The 22,630-nt window shown below is 50.9% G+C and overlaps 1 protein-coding gene across 17 annotated transcripts in view; it reads right to left on the minus strand.

Annotated features, from left to right (window-relative positions):
- Positions 1-346: 346 nt before the first annotated feature.
- The window catches only part of CDC42BPA (CDC42 binding protein kinase alpha), a 321,704-nt gene continuing 299,420 nt past the window's right edge, over positions 347-22,630 (minus strand). For 11 of the 17 annotated variants that reach the window (XM_019821471.3, XM_019821472.3, XM_019821470.3 and 8 more), the window contains 10 exons: positions 21,967-22,029; positions 20,531-21,124; positions 18,586-18,683; positions 15,864-15,948; positions 13,720-13,843; positions 12,884-13,001; positions 9,506-9,688; positions 6,648-6,765; positions 2,429-2,586; positions 347-1,943 (listed from right to left, as the gene is read on the minus strand). In XM_019821471.3, coding sequence (XP_019677030.2) covers positions 1,812-1,943; positions 2,429-2,586; positions 6,648-6,765; positions 9,506-9,688; positions 12,884-13,001; positions 13,720-13,843; positions 15,864-15,948; positions 18,586-18,683; positions 20,531-21,124; positions 21,967-22,029 — 1,673 coding nt within the window. In that variant the 3' untranslated portion in view covers positions 347-1,811. The remainder of the gene's footprint in view (positions 1,944-2,428; positions 2,587-6,647; positions 6,766-9,505; positions 9,689-12,883; positions 13,002-13,719; positions 13,844-15,863; positions 15,949-18,585; positions 18,684-20,530; positions 21,125-21,966; positions 22,030-22,630) is intronic. The other 6 variants (XM_011290821.4, XM_019821474.3, XM_011290820.4 and 3 more) reach the window with 1 other exon arrangement.

The following is a 22,630-nucleotide window of genomic DNA, read 5'->3' on the forward strand; positions in this document are numbered from 1 at the left end:
CAGCCCCCCTGCCCACGCAAGCACCCTGCGGACCGCTTGACTACCAAACCCGTCATTTGTAAATCCTCTGCCGCGACCCTTCTGCAACACATTCCCCCCCCCCCCCCCCCCCCCCCCCCCCCTGCCGCCACTGGGAACCTCCTTCCCTCCGGAACCTCCCGGTGCCCTCTCAGGGTAGCATCAACCTGGAAACGGTCCCGGCTCTGCCGAGAGGGGTGCGCCCTGCGGAGACGGTGCTCACACACCGCCACTCAGGTTCCCTGTTGGCTGATGTCTAGGGAGAGGATAAATCGCGTTTCTAGCTCCCAGAGGAATTTAAGATAAAAAGTGACATTTTGAGACCCACTCTCTTTACTTCCAGGAGATATTTTTATTTCTCTCTCCCTCCGCTCACATGTGCTTAACTGGCGAACCACGTCTCAAGAAGCAGGGCTGTGCTGGGTGTGCGTTTCACTGGCTCGCGGTGGCCGGAACGGCAGGTGCTCACCTGGGCGGAACCGGAGCCTGAGCCGCGCAGGGAGGGACGCGGGCCGGGCCAGGTGGCGGCTCCCCGGCGTCCCGCCCGCGCCCGGGCCGCGCGTTTCCGTCTCCCGCCCGGTGTGGGGAAGAATATTTGGTTAAGGCTGTTCAAGTCCTTGCATCTGAGGTTTTTTATTTGGTAACGACACCCTTCCTGGGGCTTCTCTGCGGAGCGCGAGCCCCCCTCCGCCCAGGGGGTGGCGCGGGAACTGGGGTAGCCCAGGAGAAAAGCACTTCCCTGAACCTTGTCAGGGACCCTCAGAAGCCGTGACATTCCTCGCGTGCTCTCAACGGAAGGGCTCAGGACGTGACAAGACGGCATTTCTACACTCATCTGCAGAAGATACCAAACACAGTAAAAAAGGACAAGCGTGGCTGGAATCCTGCTGCCGGAAAAGGACAGGTCTTGGAAGGAGATTAGCCTTTCGACGCTGCTGCTGAAGAACCTTCCGGGGTTAGGTCTGTGCCCGGGCCGCAGCCCAGAGCGGGGAGACCAAGTTCCGGAAGGTTTTCCTGAAGCCCCCGTGGGACTGCGGCCCCGGCCGGTGTGAGAGCCGGCCGGGGTTGGGAGGGGGGTGCTCTGACTCCTCAAGCCTGTGAGCGTCTACACTCAAGGCCTTCCTACCCTCTAAAGTACTGAGCTGGAAAACAGACAAGAAACAACACATTTCTTTAAATTAAATGATCTCTCTCTTATATACGTATCCATCTTTTGTTGAATACAAGATGCTTCTTTTTACTATGTACATTCAGTATTTAACCTCTACATTTGTGTACGTATTTAAACTCTGTAATGTAGTAAAATATGCACTGCTTTAGTGAGTACGGATTTACTGGCGGCGATCGGGTCGACATCCGCTGTGGGCGCCGGGCGGCCGCTCGGGAGGGTGCGACTCCCCGAGGACACCAGTCCGCCTGAAGTTCTCACCGTGCCGTCCGTGGGATCCGTCTACTCAAGCTACCTTTGGGGGGGGGGCAACTATTATGGAAAGCAACTCTAAGTGTACGAAATGGAATCGATATTCATCGAAGCTGCTCGGTGGAAGTCTGCCTTTATGGTTGTTGCTGTCGGGGCGAGGGGGCGTGGAGGTGTGGGCTGAGTGGGGGCGAGGGGGGCGAGGGGGGCTGCAGGTGCATCGTCCGCGTTCCAGAACCCCCACCCTGCTCCTGCTGCCCGGCCCGGGCCTCCCGGGCAGGGGCTGGGGAGCGGGGGCGGGGAAGCGGAGATCGGGCCGCGGAGGGGCTGTGAGGGGAGAGGCCGCTCCGGCGTCCACTCTGAGCGCCGAGGCCACTCACGGGTCCCAGCTCCCGCGGTCCGTGCTCTCCAGGGAGAGGCTCTTGGTCTTGCGGGGCGACGCGGGGCTGGGCGGGCTGCTCAGGTTGGAGCTGTTGGAGGCCGTGGAATGCCTCGGAGAATCCGAGTCCTGGAGGCCCGAGAAGACGGCGGTGAGAAGCGACGGCGCCGGGGGGCTTCGGCTCCCCACGGCCGCCCCGCGGCCACCCCGCGCAAGGAACCTGGTGGGCCTGGTCTCCGTCAGTGACGCAGCCCCTTCTCAAGAGCCGTATCACGGGCACAGGACCTCTCCGCGGCCAGTCCTCTCTGCGGCCTTTCTCGCGCCAAAGCTAGCAGGACGTCCCAGCAAAACTGCAGTTTGTGGCCCCGGGGACTGGCCTGGCTCGGCCCCGCCCCACTCCTGTCCGGGGTCCCTCTCAAGTCATTATTTTTTTTTAAAAACAGGCTTTAAGCCCAGCGTGGGGCCCGGTGCGGGGCTTGAACTCGCCACCCAGAGGTCAAGACCCGAGCTGAGATCACGTGCCAGAGGCTTAACCCACTGAGCCGCCCAGGTGCCCCCGGTGCCCGGGTCTCTCGGACCCAGGACTGCCACCAGCTGCTACGCCCCGCACTCACCTCTCCGTCAAAGTCCCTGACCGGGGCGTCGCTTCCCTGGTCCATGCCTCCGGAAGACAGGGAGCCCTCCGACGGGGAGGGCATGGGCGGCCACTTGGCATTGTAGCTCCCTCCAGAGAATTCTCTCTTTAGCGCACTGCCGTTCTGTGCGGATGACCCTACAAGACATCACTCGGGTGAAACTTCATTTATGGACAAGTGTGCCGACTGGGGAGACACAGGCCCCCCCTGCCCTGGGGCCACCTGGTGAGGGGGCGGTGGTCAAGGCCACGCCTCTGCACCTGTCACCTCACTGCTGGGGAATCGGCATAAAAGCAAAGGAACACAGGAGAAGCATTCTCTTCCCCGGGGAGAAAAGCCTGGACACGAGAAGGAAGGGAGTGTCTCTAAAATCTCGCTCTCCTGTGGTCTTAGAGCTGAGGCGCCTCCAGGAGGCGGGAAAGGATGATCCCCCCTGGAAAGACGGGGGCGTTGTTCGTACCTAAAGTTCTCAGCGCTTCTCATTATTCTTTAGTTTTGGCGCAGAAACACGTCCGCTGGTCCAAGACGACCGTGCTGAGGTTTCCGCACTGTTGTCGGCGTAACAAATCCCAGTTTAGTTTTTCACACGAAGATTTTGGGAACAGGGTCAGAGACGACCGCGTCAAGCACGTGTACCTCACGGCCACCAAACCCAGGAGTCCTCGGTGGCAGAACAGGAACCTGCCTGCTGACGCCCGTCCTCGCGGCCCCGGTGACGACCTCCTGCAAGGGCTACTACTGCTGAGCACGCACGGAGCGACACGTCCTGGGGCTGAAGATGCCGGCGCCTGGGCCCCACCGCACACCAGACACGGCAGCGGGCGAAGCCTCTCGTGAGGGTTCCGGGACGCACGCCGGCTGGGAACCACAGACTCGTCCTTCCGCCCTGGGGACGGGCGCCTGCGTCCGGACGTGTGCAGTGGCGGCTCCCACAAGACATGCACCGATCGTCACTGTTTCTCTGGAGACCAGGGACGCACGCCTTACTTTTCGGACGCGGCTCTCCTGGGCCCTTCGGTCACCTCACTGGGGCCCCACGCCTGCCCCAGGGCCACAGGAAGTGCATGGCATGTTACTTTTCCGAAATGTTGTTATTCTGAAGAGAAGATCCTAAGTGCCAGAAGCTTCCGTTGCTCTGCTTATTAACTGTGTGACCTTGGAGCGCCTGGGGGCTCAGTCGGTTGAGCGTCTGACTCTTGATTTTGGCTCAGGTCACGATGCCAGGGTCGTAGGATCGAGTCCCAACTCGGGCTCTGCACTGAGTGTGAGGTCTTAAGATTCTCTCCCTCTCTGTCCCTCCCCCTGCTTGTGCGCCCATCCTCCCTCCCTCCCTCCCTCTCTCTCTTGATATAAAAAAGTTGTGTGACCTCAAAGAGTTACTTTAACTTTCTGAGTCTCGGTTTTCATTTGCAAATAATAACTTCTACCTCAGAGGATTTTTGTGGGAACGAGCGAGCGCTCAGGGCGCGGAGACGCGGTGCAAACGGGCGCAGGGGCAGCGGGGCCCACACCCCTGTCTACCTGGCTCCTTCCTTCCGTTCTAGCGATCGGTTGGGGAGCGGAAGCAACCGATGCCCCCTCAGTGACTTACACTATTTTGAAGAACACACTTTGGGAAAGTGCTTTTCAAGGAAACATTACACTCAGCCACTCCCATCTGAGAACATTCAAGCAGGGCTGTTTGGGTTGACCAGCAAAAGGGGCCCGGGGACAGTCCCAGGACCGGGGTCCCGGCTGGCTGAGACCACATGCCGGGGGGGTCGGGCAGTGAGGTGTCTGTCTCGGGTGACCTCAGGAGAGTCGAGGCCCCCCAGTGACCCGGTCGCTTGCAGGCCTTCTTTCTGCGAGGGGCGGGGGGGGAGGGCTGGGGTGGAGCCACGGTGGTCGACACCTCTGTGTCGTGAAGCCACCCTGAGTCTGGCTGGCTGTGGAGACGGACAGCGTGGTCCTCCAGGACTTCTCATTTCTCTCTTGGCTGCCTGCCCTTCTGGAAACTTCTCCCATGAGCTGGACTCTTCTTAAAGCCAGTGAGAGGCACTCGACGCGGCAGATGCCCCCCGGGGCTTCCTGGACAAGGACCTCAAGGAGGCCACGCCCGACTAGTGCCCCGTGGGCTGGTGTGCACGCTGCCGGCGGGCACAGAGGCCCCTCCTGCAGCGCCCGAGGCGGCGGCCGGCCGGGCTCCTGGCGCTCAGGTGCCATCTCTAGCCGCCCATTCCACAGGGGCCCGGGAGCGATGGTCTGCCAAGGCCGATGGAAACACACAGGGCGGCGAACCCGATCGGAGCTGACGACAGAGCTCATTTTACACGACTACGCTTATCCACGTATTTCCGGTGTGACCAGCCACGAATCTGGCGGCATAGATGCTGATCTATTTGTGGGTGCCGCCCCGATCCTGCTGGGGATGTAACACGTTGTACCATCGATTCCTTTCTAAAATGTAAACGTGCTGAAAAGGATCTGGATTCCGAAAGCAGAAACAACTTCTGGTTCCCAGGGTCTGGAGAAGGATCACGGACTAAAATACCAACGTCGTGACGCCGTTTGCATGTCAAATCTTGGTAATTCACAGCTGGTTATCCGGGAGATTCACTGCCTCACCTCCACTGGTAACAAGACCGTAACGTGGTCGTCACCCTTCCACCTGGCCGGAGTTTTCACTGTGGTCAGGGCCACACATGGGCCCGTCAGTGTCTCAGGACACAGGGACAAATGGGGGAAAGCCCCACCCGAGGGTCCCCCCCCCCCCCCAGCTGGGTCTGAGTGCTGCAGGGGGACCAGGGCCGGCGAGTCCCCTCGGAGAGGAGGTTATAGAAAGGCTGACGCCTCCGTCTGCCTCTGTGGCCACCTGCTCTGGGTGAGGACACAGGCCCGCGTGGTGAGGGACACGGGCCTCCGGCCACTCAGGGGGCCACTGCTGCCCAGGGGCCCCGCACCGGGCCCTCGGAAAGGAGAAAACCCACGATCCTTGCTTCAATCCTCGCACGGTCAGGGCCCCAAGGCCGCAGCCACCCACGGCGGGAGCTGGAGAACGAGGGGACCTTCCGCCCGCCGCGGCGACTTCCACCCACGTAGCTACCGTTCCAGCACGTGAGGCCACAGACACGTGTCCCAAGTGAAGCCGAACCCAGTGCGATCCGCCTCCCCTCCGCCCTCCACCACGCCAGCCACCCGTGCTACTTCTGAGAAAGCGACAGACAAGCAGACCACTTGTGACCCGGGAACTACCGAAGGTCCCCGCGAATTCGGTGGGACATGTCATGGTCACAGGCGGTCACACGGCGCCTCTGTGCACCGTGCACGTTTCCAAGGAGGCGGCGCTCGGCACCCCTGCACCTGACATGCCGCCCCGACCCCCACCGAACCCTGGGTTCCCGCGGAAGCGCCGGGAAGGACACATGGCAGCTCAGGGCAGAGAGAGGCTGACGATGAAGACAGTGCCACCTGGAAGCAGGTCACAGAGGACGGTGCCCCCGCGCCGTTCGCCGGATGCATGACGAGCGTCGGCCTGCTTCCGTGACGCTGCTCTTTGAGACAGACCCAGGTCTCCTTTCTAATGTCTTGCCAGCCCCTCTGGAACCCGGGCACCCCTGTGGCTCTCCCCCCTCACCTCCCACAACCAAGTCCCCGAACGGTCTCCTCCTCTCCCCTGTGAGCCCCAGGCAGCGCCGACAGCCCCCCAGGATCATGCCTGTGGCCCTGCCTGCTCCCTCTGGCAGGTGGACGGATCTTCTTAAGAATGTAAACTAGGTAAAGGTCCTTGGTTTCTAATAAGACAACAACGTCCTAGCTTGCTCCGCAAGTCCCTGATCTGACCTTGCCTACCTCCTGTGCTTTAGTTTGTGGGTCACTCCCCGACCGCCAACAGGTGGCCACCCTGGCCTTCTCTCAGTCAAACAGGACTCAGATGCGGCCCTACCCCTAGGGAAGGCCCGTGACCTTGGGCTCTCCCTCGTCACTCTCTGAGGGGGGGTCCTGTTCACTTCCTTCGGAGCACCTGTCACCACAACTGGTACTATTATGTGTCTGCCTGTCTCCCGGATGCACTGTGGGCTCACAAAGGACCCCATGATGGTTCTCCTAACAGGTGCCCCTGTGCTAACGAGACCCAGCCAGCAGGCCTGAGGCAGGGGTGCGTGCACCGTGGGAGAGGGAAGAGCGGGGGGGGGCCCGGGGCTTCCCGGGCAGCACTTACTTGCTGACAGGCCGCTGCTGGCGCTCATGGAGCGACCGGGTTCAGGGCGGGATTTGGTGATAGACGGAATACTGACCGAGCCACTGAACACGGTCCGACTCTCCTGAGGCCGAGGGTTCTGAAAACAAAACAGAAAGAAAAATTCTTCAGCTGGAGAGAAAGTGATTTTCTGCGGAGACGTCTACTTTTCACTCTAACTGTAACAAATAAATGATCTTGACCTGGGGTGACACAGAACAAGGACCCGATTCTATGATCCCTCCTGCCCACAGAAGTACTAACCCCTAACGGAACCCGACCTCCCCCCAATCGAGGGTAAGTGCTCGTCCTTGTACTTATGGAAATGGTTATCGGCAAATAAGAATTCTTTTTGTTGTGAGAACAGTAAGTAGAAGTTACATGGTTAGAAGTGACAGTGCGGTGCAGAATTATATGGACGTTTGCAGACGCCCGAAACGCAGGTTTTGCTGCGTCGGCGACTTTGATTGGCGGGACTGCACTAGCTGAACGGAGCGAGCCCACGTGGAGCCAGGTCACTCAAGGGTAGACTTTTCTCAAGTAAGTGCTTTCCCGCGTGGTAGGGGACGGGCACGTGCACATCCCCACACCCTGGCGTGCTGACAGAGCGGGGCCAGGAGTCACGGACAGCACGCCTGAAACCACTGCAGCCGGGGCGAAGTGCTCTGACTCGGGGACACCGGTTTACAAGATTCTCCATCAACTTATGGAATGATTTTGGTGTCCCAGGTATTAAAGTGGGCCAACGGGTGCTCTGAAAAGTCATACGCGGCCAGAGAGGAGGCGTGAGGGGCGGGCCGTCTGAACTCGGCCGAGCACCGAGAGCCCTTGGCCGCCTCAAGGGACCCGGACGTTTGAGAACTGGAGAGGTGTCGGGGCTGACACCTGAGGGAAGGTTAACGTCAAAACCACTAACGCCGGGCGCAAGTCTCAGCAATCGGGCAACACGCTGATGTGGCGTGAGGAGCTTCGAGTCCCGGAGCCACACACACTGGAAGTCGGTTGGCTGGCTGGCCCCAGACTCAACCGCCGCCATTTTGGTTCGCGTACCCAATCTGCAAAGTCCATTTAATTCTTAGTGTGTTATCTGTTCGAAGCAAACGCTTTACCTTTTTTTCTCTAAGAAAATAAAACCCAGCGGAAGCAGGGCCAGCGTTTTAACATTCGCGCACACAGAAGCAAACCTCTAGACGCCAGTGACGTGCACACGAGGCAGCAAAGGAAGGACCGAGAGGTGGGAGAATCAGTTTCAACCTTTACGTGTTTACTGCTTCTGCTAGAAACCTCAAGATACCTTGGGGCCGTCCTTTCCTACGGAACAGGCCTAGCCTGGAATAAGGGGCAAAAATCAAGCCTGGAAAAACATACCAGTTGTGCAGTCACACCCAATGCTGAAGTCACAAAAGACTGACACACGGAAGACACGTTTTGTGAGAAAAAAAATACAATCCCACAAAAAAAGTTTATGGTTCAGTCATTTCAAGTTCACTTTCATTCTAGGACAGAGACCTAAGCTACTGGTCTTTTTTCATGTGCAAATACTCTTTGGATTAGGGAAGACTTTCACCGACAACAGTGTTTCTACTTGCGGAGGACTGACCTAAACAACGTTTCTGTCATCTTTCGTACGAAAAATTCTTGGCCAGTCAGTCTGTGCAACATTCTTCTGGAATCCACTCCCTGCGGACTGCTGACAAGCAACCTAAGGCTGATGTTTTTTAATCACAGTTCATCTTCTAGTTTGTCAAATAAGATATTTACATGACATTATAGCTTAATGACAGTGACATTTCAAACATTATAATTTAGAGTAACTGTACGATGCAAACAAAAGTACAAAAAGAAACTTCTCACCCTACGGTTTTCTATGCAAATAAAAAATGGATGTGACTGTTTCTCTGAGTCAGAGGGCACTGTGGGACAAGGGTCTGCATGACAGAACCCGAATGTCGTATTTGTAAAATTAACTTGAGAAAACGTTACTGTGAAGTTAGCACAAGCGTGTATTTCTTTCTTTCTTTTTTTTTTTAAGCGTGTATTTCTTGATGGAAGGTATGGAAAAGGTGCGCTAACGGCCACCGGCTACAGAGATGCCAGGCGGCATCCAAGGGGCCGGATCCAAGGGGCGGCCAGCAGGGGCCGCCCTCCTTCCAGATAGATGCTGCACACTTTGTGTTTTTTTCTTTGATTTAGCTGTCGTACCTTGGATCCTGGTTGGAATTAAAGGTGTATCAGCATCTGAAAGCCTAGTAAGATCACCTTCTTTTTGCAATTTTTCCCGTTACTCGTTCATACTACTCGAATTTTTACTTGGGACATTTTTAAGCTTTTTCAAAACGGGGTTTATTGTAGATAGGAGGCCTGTGGCTTGGTCCTACCACAGACCTTAATTAACCTCACGAAATCGAAAGAATTTCCTCTGAATTGAACCAGATTTAGGGTAATGTGTTATAAAAAAAATTCAGAAGTTGTGGGACTCCTTGTTTAGTTGAACAGAATAAAGACCCACACGGGGACTATTTCTAATGATGGCATCTGTAAAGGGACATCATGATGGGAACATCTATTAAACACAAACCCCAAAAAACCCCTCCAATACTGTTTAAAGAATAAAAGTGAAATCCTCCCCAGGCTTCATGCTTCTCCTCAAAAGAAGAAACAAAATAGAATTGGAGGAGGAGGAGGAGGAGGAAGAGGAGGGGAGGGGGAGAGGTCTGGCAGGAGAGAAGCAGGAAGAACATTCACAAAGGGAAGCGCCCTCCGCGGGTTACTTATCAAGCTGGGAACAGGAGGTCCGCACACGGTTAGTGGTAGTTAACACCTGACTCGGCCGTCCATACCCTCAGAGTCATAAAGCTGGGTGTACCGGGGGCAGAGCGTAGAGACGGGGAATACTCAGGGTTTATGGAATCAGGAGAGAGAAATTTTTCAGCGGAATTAACAGTCATGTGATAGATGTGCTCAAAGTTGATCGGAGAGGAGATGAGGCCGGAGTGAAGCGAGGGCGGATAAGGGAGGCCTGGCTATCAAAACAACAGGAAGAAGAAAAAAAGTAACACGGTAATGAAAATGGATTCACTGGTTCCACGTGACATTTCAGACAGCACGCATGCGGAAGGCACGACATCGACATCGCTCACATCAGAACTGAGTCCTTAAGGAAATACTCTCAGGCCTTAGAAAGTTACATTTTGTAATCCTCCTGCCAGTTCCTGGAACGTTCACCTTGTACAATTATTCTCCTTTATTAGCGGCAGCAAGTGCACCGAAACCGGACTTTCAGAGTTCAGTTCCGTGTTTTCTTATGTGATAGAATCAAAATCTGGCAAAAACACACCATCAGTAAGGACAGGAAGAGCGAGAAATGGTTCAAGGTGAGCGAACCCACAGGCAGCCTCTCATCAGAACCGCTAGCCTGTTTTCTTTAGAAACCTAACACCATTCCCTGGAATTTACAGACTTGCACGTGTGTCTGCTTTCCCCGGTCTTGTTTCGGTGACCCTCATTAGCGGTGGTGACTCCCAGAAGCCCAAACCTGGCTCCACTTAGACACCCAAAAAGTCAGGTTCGTTTTTAACGAGGGAAAAATCCCGTCCATGTCTGGGCGGGCATATTAATAAAAACATAAAATACTGTAATAGCAAAGATAGAGAAAAAGCTTTTCTAACCGAAGGCGCTAGCATATCCGGTTGAATGGCTTCTGAGTGGGACCGGTCACTCAGCACCCGGCCACTTTCTCTGAGGCCATGTGGTCCAGGGGCCGGTGGGCGGACGGACCACTGAGGGGAGAAGGCCCCCGAACCAGGATGAACTTGCTTTGCTAAACAAAATCTGACAGATTATGGAGACTTAAAAAAGAGCTCCTCTATGAGACATTGTTTTAAATTTAGAGATGTGAGTGAACCAGCACTTTCCAAAGTTATTTCCAAAAAGGAAAAAAAAAAACCTATTGATGTAAATGTAATAACTACTCAGTAGAGCTCTCGGGGGTCACTGAACCAGAAGAAAGGTCGTGTGCCAAAAATAAATCTTCTGGAGGTAGAATATTATTCTTGTGTTCACCGGGAGAAATCCCTGCCCTTTACTGGCGGCACCCCACGATGACGGAAGGAAGTGACGAGGAGCAGTCCGTATTTCTAAGTCATCCGTGCCGCCTCTCCTCTCGGCGCGCTAGATGTGCGTAAAGGGCTCACATCCGATTCGGGAGAGAAAAGACTCCCTCCTCCTGACACTCTCTTCCACATTCAGGAGGCAAACAACCCTATATCAGTATCAATTTTGGTACAAAGGAAACAGAACTAAGTTTCTAAAGATCTCCAATAAACTCTCTAAGCTCGTAAGTATTTCCCAGGAAAGCAGTACTGATATGAGAAGTGAAAACAGGAAAATGTCCAGGGTGCACGCTGCTCTTGGCTCGGATGGCAGGTGGCTTTGGTGCCCGAAGTTCTTACACGGTAACGGTTGATGAATTTAATTCATCTTAAGTTTTGGAGATAGTTCATTAAATACAGATAATTCCATCTCAGTGGAGAGGACATAAAACCTGAGAACATATTAAAATATCACGAGCTTTTCAACAAACATTTATGTGTATACACGGGTACACGTATCATCGTTAATTTTTTTCAGACCTGCACACTACTGCGTTCTTTCCCAGTGTCTACCCCAAGACAAACCCAGGTCTGGGGGACAGTGTATTAAAACTACTGGCTGGGTGATGAAATGGACGTTTACAACAGCCCCAGCTTGTATGTCCCTGGCTAGTAAAAGAAAGTCAGGTGGAAATAAAATAAGGCTAAGACACAGGTTTCAAAAATTTGCACCAAGTTTTCGTCCTGGAAACACAAGGTGCTTACGTGGCAAGAAAGGAACGGAACACACATTAAAAACTGGACCGCACTGTAGGACAAAGAGGCACCTGTGTCCGTGACAAAAAGAGCCCACAAGGCAGTCACGGGTTAACACAATCAGTGACGACAAACGCTAAAATGAAGAGGTCTGATGGGAATACGTGACCAGCACGGAAGGCCACGCGTCATGGAGTCAGGTGCGGGGAAGAATCTCCCGGAAATGCTATCGGAACTGGTTTTGCTCAGTCATTACCACCAGCCCCTATTTCGAACAAAAAACTGAAGAGAGATTTCTTTTACTTGAAGTGCTGAGGGGGTAATGGGAGATGATGCGCTGACAGAGAGTTCTTAGAGTGTTTGAAATCTGCTATTTCGATTCTGTGTGCTTATTCGGGGGGTGTGATGGCCAAGTCCTCCTGTGGAGGAAGGCCTGAAAAACTTCTAGAACATCAGCAAACTGGCTTTTCACCTGATGGAGGAAGGCTACGAAGCAGAGGAATATTTTGGGAACTTTGTGAACCCCTGAAACTCCTTCACCTTAAGGAATGCTTGATGGCACATTAAACTAGATCACCTAGCATTTTTTTCCTGTCGGTGATAAGATATTCGTGTCTCCTGTCACAGCAGAGCTGGCAACGTGGCGAGAGGACAGACTCCCTCAGAGAGAGCCTGGGTCCAGATTCACAGTCTGAACGCCACCACCAGTGATCAGAAGGGCCGTATGAAGTTTTAATAGTTTGCTCAGGTACCGTGCTACCAAAATGCTAAGTATGCACAGAGCCTGGAAGATTCCTAATTCCACTAGTATCCTTAATTTCAACATAATAGGTCCAAGAATCCAATCTTCACGTGACAAACCAGTCTGCCTATGTTGTACTTTTGTATGGAAGACGGGCCAGGCAACACGTGTGTAATCGGGGAAAGGAAAGAGATTTGGTTGCCCAACCGGGCAACAGGTGTGACCGTTAACGACCGGGCTGACGTGGTTCTGTGCAGGTGGGAAAGGCCGAGTATCTGTATGGAACTGCCGAAGCCGAGTGAAACGTCAGCATTTGGTGAGCGAGCTCTGGATCCCGGTGCAGATCCTCTCCCCACCCGGCAGTGTGCTCCGTCAGCAACTGGATGCGGGGCAAGTTTACGGGGTGTGCAGCTAAGAACCGGATCTGTCTGGTTCTTCACAGATGCCCAGACGCTGTGTTTTTCTCCCGCGCGTCGTATGCACATAGCGCTACGGGGACACAGCCTCTCATCGTCACGTTTGCGTATCCCGTTAAGCCTACGTACGCATGTGGGCACGCACGCGTCCGTGTCTTCTCCCCCTCTGCCCCACTCGTAACCCCGCTCCCGTCTGCCCTCCATTTCTCTTACCATGGGCAGGTCTTTTAGGATCTGTATCCCATCTCCTGGGCCCATGTGTGCTATGTGGTTAAAATTAGTTGGGTTAGAAATTAATTTATTTCTCATTTCTGGATCTCGCAGCATCTCTCTGTAAGATAAAACACCCGTTTAGACACTTTTTCTGGGCTCGATCTCGTTAACTTTAGAAAACAATGAGGCATCCTTTATTTGTTCACAAAAATAAAACTGTGAAATCAAGTTTAGCCAGGACAGAATTAACAATAAGATATACTCAACTGAAACTTAGAAGCTTTTCTTTTAAACACAAGATCTTACGCTTTTTGGTGGGAAAACAGACAGGGTTCTCTCAGTACTCAAATGCCAAAGCTCTATTTTACAGACAGTCCTGGCCATTTTCTGCAGGCCTTTTAAAATCACTGATAACACTTTAGAGATGTTTTTACCCGTAACTGGAAATATTACCAGCCCACTGGCTGTTTACTCTCAAAGAGAATGGTTAATCTGAAGTTCTCAGGCCCGTGCCCGTGTGCTACATGCAGCTAGGATCTGTTTTACGTTGAGCAAAGGCTCGCATTCTAAAAACCGCTAAAAACCGCAAGTATTTCACGCACACGGAGAAACGAGCGCAAACGTGGTGCTTCAATCCAGCGCGTACATTTTGGAGAGTGTTAATCAAAATCACACTGACAAGCAGGCTCGTCACTGTGGTGTGTGACACCACAGAGGGATGACAGATTTTCAGAGACCCCATCTTCCTTCCAAATCACTAACGCTCCGTCACCCACCAGCCCCGCAGAGGCTCCCCGCGGCCCCGACGACGGGCACGACCCCGCTCGCCCCCCTACCTCCTCTGCTGCAACCTCTCGTCCTCTGGGACCCGGAAGGAGTAGCGTCGCTTATTGTTAATATTTCTAACCATCTGCTTCCGACTGTTATCTGATGTTTCGGGAACCACCAGCTCATCCCCTTCTGTTAAAAGAAGACAAAGACCGGTGGCGTTCTTTGAAGCGCTAAAATGCTTTTTATCCGTTAATCTCCAAGACAGCACAAACAGGAATCAGGTGTCCAACGTACGCAATTTGCATTTTTAAAAGGTGTGTGTTGATACTCACGGTAAGTAATAATTCAAACGGGACACATGTACACAGGGATACGCCAAGATGAAACCTAGCTTACAAAGTATATTTTCACTTCCTATCTGATTACAAACACACAGTGGCACAATTCTAGCAGAAGAAAAGGAAAATGCAGTTGCCTGGGGGTCCTGTCGCCTTGTGCCCTCCCCACCCCCCCATCTCTCTATCCTGTCTTCTCTCACCTTCCAGGTACTGGTTCCAATGGCTTAGGGTGTTAAAAAAAACTCCTCCCATTACGCTACACAATCATCAGGCATAAATGGTAAAGTATTCACGTAAATGATCGTTAAAATTCTTTTTACATAATAAAACATTTCCTTTTGTAAGATCCAGTCTGCTAGATGTGGGTAAGGACAAAAACCTGGGCTCCCACCAGCTTCCTTTATTAAAGGCAAGACTCTGTTGCTGTTTCTACCCCTCTGATCTCGGTGGGGCAAGGATACTTAATCGTATGCACCCGGCATCCGGTTTCAGCGTTCATAACCTAGAAGTAAACAACCGTCCGCCAAGGGCTCCCCGGACATGCTGAAATTTGTGAACACGCTCTAGGAATAAAAGAGACAGCTGTGTTCACACAACACGAGGGACGCCATTCTCTAAGGAACAGGAGAAAAGCCAACCTGGAGAATTTTTAACACCCACAAAGCCGAAGCGAGGGAAAGGCAAGCCAAGGCCGGGGATTAGCGGAAAAGCAGTATTCTTCTCATATCCTTATAATGCAGCTTCATCAGCTTGCTTTCCTAACTACGTGTGAAACACGATTTTGGAACGTGAGAATCGTGCGGCCGGGGTGGGTCTGGGTCCCGGTGGCAGCGGGGGATGTGGGACAGCCGGAAGGAGGACTGCAGCAACACTGAGCCCTGAGACAGGAAGGCCAGAGGCGGCCAGAGAAAAGGCGAGGGCCCCTCCCTCCCCTTCCCGAGGACAAGACACCTGTACTGAAATCCTGCCAGGCTTTCCCTCTCCAAGCCTGCCCCGCGTCCAGCCTAGGGCAGGAGGAGTGGAAAGATGCGGAAACACGAGTGGAAAGAGGCTTTATCCTACAGACGTGGACTGGGAAACGGACACGTTCTGTGATCATCACGGCCACACACGGTGAGAACAGGTGCAGCCGATCCTACGTGAATATTGTGACTTCCTCTAAGAAACAGACACAAATGAAGCACAGGCCCTGGAGGTGGAGACGCTTACAGCTCAAGTGCAGAAGCTTCGTGGCGAAGCCGTCGCTGAGTGGCCATCATTTCTAAAATCCGAATCTCCTTTCTCCCGTCGCGGTGGAATGTCCCCAGGCAGGACCTCTGCTACAACCACCAGTCTGTCAGCCAAGGGCCCTCAGGGCCGAGCGACCTCCACGTGACTGTGGACACCACCCGCGCCCTCTGGCTCCCGTGCCCCCTCTGGACTCTGGCGGCCCTGCCCGTGCGGCCATGGGCACTCGCCAAGTTCTAGGCCCCGGGTGCCCTGGCAGATGATGTACTCCTGAAGTTCCCAGTCAGAGTTCTGCATGAGTTTTCACAATTTCAGTCCCATAGACTTGGGTTAGGTTTTATAGCATTACTAGTACAGCCAATACTGCTTTCAGCCATACTTTCTGCACTTAATTCAGGACTCCCCAGAGAAATCAGGTACGTCAGCAACAAGTATTCTGTGTACATAGCTAGATTAGACAGAACGACTTTCTATCCAGACATTTAACTGAATATATTGAGACCATGATAGTAGCCAAGGTCACAGACTTCGGAGTAAGAGGAACCTGGGTTTAAATGTGGCCTCTGCCACTTATTATCTCCGGGCAGTCAGCTCAGAGAGAGTATTTCCTTTGAAGCTATCGTATTAACATTATATTTTCTTACCTGCCATCTTATTTTTGAAATATATTAATCTAATTGTCTCCAACCCTAAAAGGTTTAATGATCCTTCACTGTTTAAGGGTCGAACCTAAGGTAAGAATAAAAAAAATAAAATAAAATTAGCATTTCAGTAAAACCCTCAAGTGGAACCATAAAACTTTAGGCCTATTTGTAAAGCACACCCTATTAAGACCTTCCATTTATCCTTCCTCTTCAGAATATAACGCTCTCAGAAAATCAACAATTCTGATGGGAAAGGCATATAAAATGATGTAATTTTAACAAAAAGTTATAATGACAACATTCTAAAGAAAGAATATTCTGGGGGAAAAAGTAGAAATACATTTAAATCTTTTTAAAAAATTTTTAATGTTTATTTTTGAGACACACACACACACACACACACCCAGAACCCGAAGCAGGCTCCAGGCTCTGAGCTGTCAGCACAGAGTCCCAAGCGGGGCTCGAACTCACAAACCAGAAGATCATGACCTGAGCTGCAGTCAGACGCTCAACCGATTGAGCCACCCAGGCGCCCCTAAATACATTTAAATCTTAAATTTGACTTTTTAAAGCCATTAGTGACTATTTATACTAAGAAGGCATTAACACAGCTACTTTATGAACCTGAAGTGGAACTAAATGTCCACATATGATGGGGATGAAACTGTATCACTGGGGAGGGGGGGGGGTGTCACTAAGTGGTGACAGAGCACCTGCTCATGTATGTGGCACAGAGCAACGGAGTCCCCACCTCACACCACACACACACACACACACACACACACACACACACACACACACCCCAACTCCACAGGTTCATGACATTAATGTAATAGGCACACCTTTCAAACGTTTGGAATAAAATACAGATCATATCTTTATGACCTTGAGTTAGGAAAGAGTTTCTTAACAGAAAAAACATGATGACATTAAAATTTAGAACAGTAAGTTTTTAGCAAAATAATACAATTTATCATTATTTTATCAAGATATATGCTTGGCAAAATACACCATAAAACTAGGTCACAAATAGAAAAGATTTACCCCATCCCTTTCCCAGTATTTACAATATATAAAAAATTTCAATAAATTAATAAGGAAGAACAAACAGAAAAATGAGCGAAAAGCACGAGTAGGTATTTCACAGAATTTAAGAACGAATAAACATACAAAAGATTCTCAACAGCATAGTTAATTGGGGATGTGCAAATTAATGCTTCAGTGAGACAGCATGTCATAACCATTTATAAAGGTTATAAAACTACGAATCCTGAGAATGGCAAGGTCAGGGAAGATGTGGGTGAGGAGGCACTCCGGTTACTGTGGGGGGAGGATGAGCTGGTACAATTACTCTGGAAAAGAATCTGACACTATCTTGTAAAGCTGAACCCCTGTGTTCCCCGTGCCCCATCAATCCCACTCCTGGACACGTGACTTAGAGAAACACAGGCATCGGTGTTCACAGCAGCAAAACCTGGAAAATAATTCATGTGTCTGCCAATCAGACGATGGAGGAATGAACTGATCTAGTCACTCAAAAGAGTATCTTATAGCGGTGAAAAACGATGCACTATTTACAGCACACGTAATCACACAGACGGACCCTGGAATATGCATGAAGGAAGGAAGGCAGAGAACACACAGTGTGACATTTTCATAAAGCTCAAAGGCAGACAGAACTGAACAATACAAAACCAAACCAGTGTTTCGGAATATTTAAATATGCCAAAAAAAAAAATCTGTATTTAAAGAAAAGCAAAGGGATGATACAGGCAACATTCAGGATAGTGATTTCCTCTGGAGAGGGGCTGGGGGGTGGGATAAGGGACGGGTACGCAGGTAGAGGCAGGGATGTTCTGGCCCTGAGTGAGCTGTTAATAATTATCATGCTTCACAAAGCTCCTATTCTTTCATATATACTATACGATTTACATTTTAAAATGGAAAATAAATGTAATTAGCCCCCAAATGCAAACCAGAGGGCCATATTTTGGGTGCTTTCCCTGAAGTGGGAGTATTTCCAAGAGTTTTCACGGCTGATGTCCTTAGGCATTGGGCAGACCTTGAAATCTGACCTTGGCTACTTTCTCGTACACCACCCCCCACCCCCGCCCCGCCCCGCCCCCAGAGGACGACGCAAGCTACGCACGTCTATGTGAAACTTACTCCTCACCCACACAGAACAGTTGTTGCATGCTTGTAAAAATTCTCTGTTGTCACAGGGAAAAATATGTTTTATGAGGAGCATAAACACCTTTGTTTTTTTAACGATCAGATGTTTGCACACATTTGGGCTCTCAGTTTAGTCACTTTTCCAGCCTGTGGGGTCTGTCTCACAGGATTACCACCTGCACGCCACAATGTGAACGACAGCCACAAGGAAGAATGACAGGTCCCCCCGCCCCCCCCCCCCCCCCCCAGCTCCTGAAGCAGGGGATGGACCCACGTGCGAGGTGGAGGGTACGCTCCAGTCTCTCGTTACCACGATGCTCTCACGATGACGCAGCGAAACACGGTGACACTGAATGCGATAAAAATACTATGGTGTTGAGCTACTCATAAAATTAACCAGCTTGACTTCTGCTTCTACTTTTTTTCTCTTAGCAGAATCCCAAATTACCAACTGCCAGAAAACGCTCGATTAGCGAAAAGGAGCTAACTGGTCCCATCAGTGGTTCACTCCACTCATTAGTTTGCTAGCCCATTTTTAGCGTTAAATTACCTTTTTGAGTGGGAGAGTCTGAATCCATTCCATGGAGTTCACATCGAAGATGTCAACTGCGTTTTCACTGTACACGGAGAGATACGGTGCATTGTAGCCTGCGAGAAGGGAAGGAGGGACAGTGGCTAATTACTCCTCTCTTGCTCTCGCTCGCTCTCTCTCTCTAAAGAGAGACTCTAAAGAGAGAGAGAGCGAGAGAGTGAGAGCGAGCACGAATGCACATGCATGCAAGCCTGGGAGGGCAGCGAGAGAGGGAGAGAATCTTCAGCAGGCTCTGTGCTCGGGGCAGACTCCCATGAGGGGCTCGATCTCACGACTCTGAGATCACGATCTGAGCTGACACTAAGAGCGGGACGCTTCACCGACCGAGCCACCCAGGCGCCCTGCACTTCTCTAACTCTTCAACACAAAACATTCTGAAAGGTCTATGCTGCATAACTGTGGAACGGAATCCCACCCAAATCCTACTGTGGTCATGCAGTAGCCGCATCCAATCATTTGGGAACAGGATATAAATCATAAACGAGCAGTGGAGACGCTACGGGTCGGATGAGACGGCAGCTACAGGACATGAGGATTCATTCGGCTTATGCCGAGGGCAAAACGCTCCCTTGTCCAATGCTAGTTCTATAAAGGGACGTCCTCACGTCACGTTTGAAGTACCTGATTCCTAAACCAGTTAAGCTACTGACAGCGAAACAGCATCGACAGTGACACGAGCAGAGGGATGAGATGATCTACCTAAGATGGGGTCACGAATGGAATTACCGCCCACGCTACCCATACGCCCCGGATGCTCTCACTCTGACTCCGCATGGAAGTAATACTTTGCCTCGTTACCCGACTAGGTTACGAGACAGCCTTTATTCTGCATAGGACACCACAGGTACAAGTACATAGTGAAGAAACAAGACTTTAGGAATAGATAGGGCTGGGTGGGTAGGATTAGAAGGATTTTTTTCTCTTTTTTTTCCTAGATTCTCTCACTCTTCTGTAACAAGCACACCAGCCTCCTAACTCTTCTCCCACTGAACCTCTAGGCTTGACGGTCTCCGTCCACCATCCCTCCTCACGGGGGCCAGCGGAAGAGGTTTCACGCCTCCTGTCCCCAGTGCTCCCCCCACCCCGTGTTCTGAGATCCACCCTGTCTGGCCTCCGTGGGGATCTCGCTCTATTTCCTGGATTCGCCGCACGCTCGAGGTTTCCCCGGTTCCCTGGTTCAGCATTCACACACGCTCAAGTGTCGTCCACTGAGGACAAAGCATCGGGGGTCAGGTACCCCTGCGTGTGCGGCTGGGGAACCCCACGCATCCGCCACAGGGCGACCACAACCCGCTGCCGTGTCTCGGCCACAGGGGTCCTGCCTACCCCACTCTGTGCTCCGTGAGGGCACTGCCCTTGGCCGCTGAAATGGCACGTGACGGCATTCACTAATTCACTGATGTCCTCCGAGTTCTTGAAAGAGTGCACCAGGCAATCTTAAATACCCGTGTATTTAGACAAAACTATAAAACGGAGAAACACTTCTTACAGATGCTGCATTATGCCTTTACATCAGCGCTTAAATAATTCACTTAGTAACTGCTTCTCCAGAGTAAGTCTTAGGAGCTGTTAATACTCACAAGCACTGTATTTGGGGGGACCGTGAAGATAACTGCTGAGAGGTACTTCAAGAGACCACATGGGTTAAAAAGCCAGCTAAGTAAAATATTCCACAGAAAGATCAGCTTCAACTCCGGACAAGTTAAGGTCAGCCCTGCTGGCCTAGGTCTAACTAACTACGGAGAGTCACTTTGCACAAACGACACAATTAGTACTTAGGCAAAACCTTAAGGAGGACTTAGAAAAACAAGCCGGTATTAAGAGTGAATATATCTAGGAAACGAGGCTGAAGGAAAAGGAAAGAGACACAGAGGGCAAACAGCCAAAAGTAAGAGACTCTTACAGCAAGAGGAGGGATTTGCTGGCCACATGAGCTCCTGCTGTCTGGATCTCCGGCCCTGGCAGTCCGTGTATATCCCGATGCTGTTAAAACACAGCAGGTACTCCTTGCTGGAGATCTCAACTGCACAGATGGCGTCCATCGGCTGATGTGTGATAAAGGACAGCGTGTGGTCATTTGAGTGGAGCATGCTGTACGGACCCCCTTCTCCATTCAAGGGGTATCTCAGGAATCCCGACTGGAATCCCACGCACAGCTGTTCGCTGAAGACCGCCATCCACTGCACGTTACACGGGACTTGGATTTCCTTAAATTTTCGGTGACGGGTCTTGCTCTGAAATAGTTCGTAACAGAGGACCTGCCTTTTCATAGCCACGCACAGGCACGTGAGAGCTCCGTGGCACACCTTGCCAGAAGTTATGGTCTGACACCCTTTCGTCTCTGCCAGCTTGTAAAAATCGGTCTCTCGTCCGTCCAAAGCTGACATGGGAAAAAGGCGCACGTGACGATTTCGTCCTGAGATCACAGCAACAAGCTGATCATTTGGAATGAGTTCAATCTGATGGATCTTCTTATTGTCACCGACTCTGATAATTTCTGTGCAAAGGAACAGTAATAAATCAAATGCAGAATGACGTTTTAGTGATTACTCATATCCCAATTACACTCAAGAGGATAGGTCAACTTATAATGAAGACACGGACACACACACACACACAGAAGAGACCAGAATCATGTGGAGAAAGAGGGAGATAATTATACCCATTACAAGGTGACGGCACACGCCCACAGTGAGGTAAGGCAGAGGGTCCCTGTGTGATAAAGCGTGCCACATCTCCAGGAAAAACCTTTTTACTGGCACTAAATTCTCAGGAACTTCACCAGGGCGCTCCTGTTTTAGAAACTGAGGGAAGACTTATTTCACTGAACGTATTCTAGAGGTGGCAAATGCAGTTTAAATGCGTCGTCTTCCCACGATCGCACTTGACATAAAGATAGGACACCGATAAATTGGTTCCTTTTTATTTCCCTTGGTATTTAATTCGGCCCTGGAAAAAAAAACTCTTTTGTATTAAATGCGGGAGAAAATCTCCCAGCAGTGAACACACACTTGAATGACGGCTACTTCTAACACTAACAGAGCAATGAGAAAGTCCGGCTGTATCGTTCACGTCCCGTCCTGAGACGTGCAGGCTGTTCGTGGAGCACTGGTGCTCAATCAGTGACACAAGAAACACAACACACACTTGAAAGTTTAAGAACTCGGGAGGATTAAAGAAGTTCAAAAATTATCTTTTGATTTATCAACACATCAAATTAGGTCTGGAAAATTTCAATTATAGAATAAATCAGACCAAATCCTGCTCTTCCTAGAAATTAGAATTTTTCTAACGACATAGGGTTGAAAGTTACTCCGCAATGATTAAGTTTTCTCTTACCATCTTTCGTGACGTGCACGACAAATAACCCTTCTTCATTTCCCAACGCGATCCTTTCGTGGTCTACAGAAGACACGAGTACGAAACACTGTTAACAGGCAAAGCTGTGTACAACTAATACAACAAAATGGATAATAAATTTGGTGCAAAAACACTCAAATGAGGAACTTAAAAATAGGAATAAAAATTTGTACTGTTAAGTTTCCTTTCAGATGATAGCAGTAAATATTACCTCATGTCTTTTTTAACAGATCACTAGAAAGTGTATCAATACTTATAAAAAGAAGTAAACGTTTATTCAACAGAGGGTGAAAAAAAGAGAAAAAATCTGGTTTGCCAGTGCCCTGGGTCCACTTCTTGTTTTGGGAGGGAGAAACTGCAGAAGGCATTTGGACCCTACTCATTAACTTTTCACTATTTACTAGGAAGTAACAAAAGAGTTGAATGTGTACCAATAACATGACAGAAATTTAAACCTCCAGACCCAGAAACTGCTCTCTCTTGAGGGCATTTGCTATGCAGGGCATCCTGTCACGGGCCCCACGTTACCGAAACCTCCTAACTTCTGCGAGGTCATCAGAAGCTGCATCCTACCCAGGAAACTTATGCTTTAAGCAGTTAAATAGTTGGTTCTAAGTCGCACAGCAGAAAACAGATCGTTCAC

This window comes from Felis catus, chromosome F1, assembly GCF_018350175.1.
Source record: "Felis catus isolate Fca126 chromosome F1, F.catus_Fca126_mat1.0, whole genome shotgun sequence".
NCBI lineage: Eukaryota > Metazoa > Chordata > Mammalia > Carnivora > Felidae > Felis > Felis catus.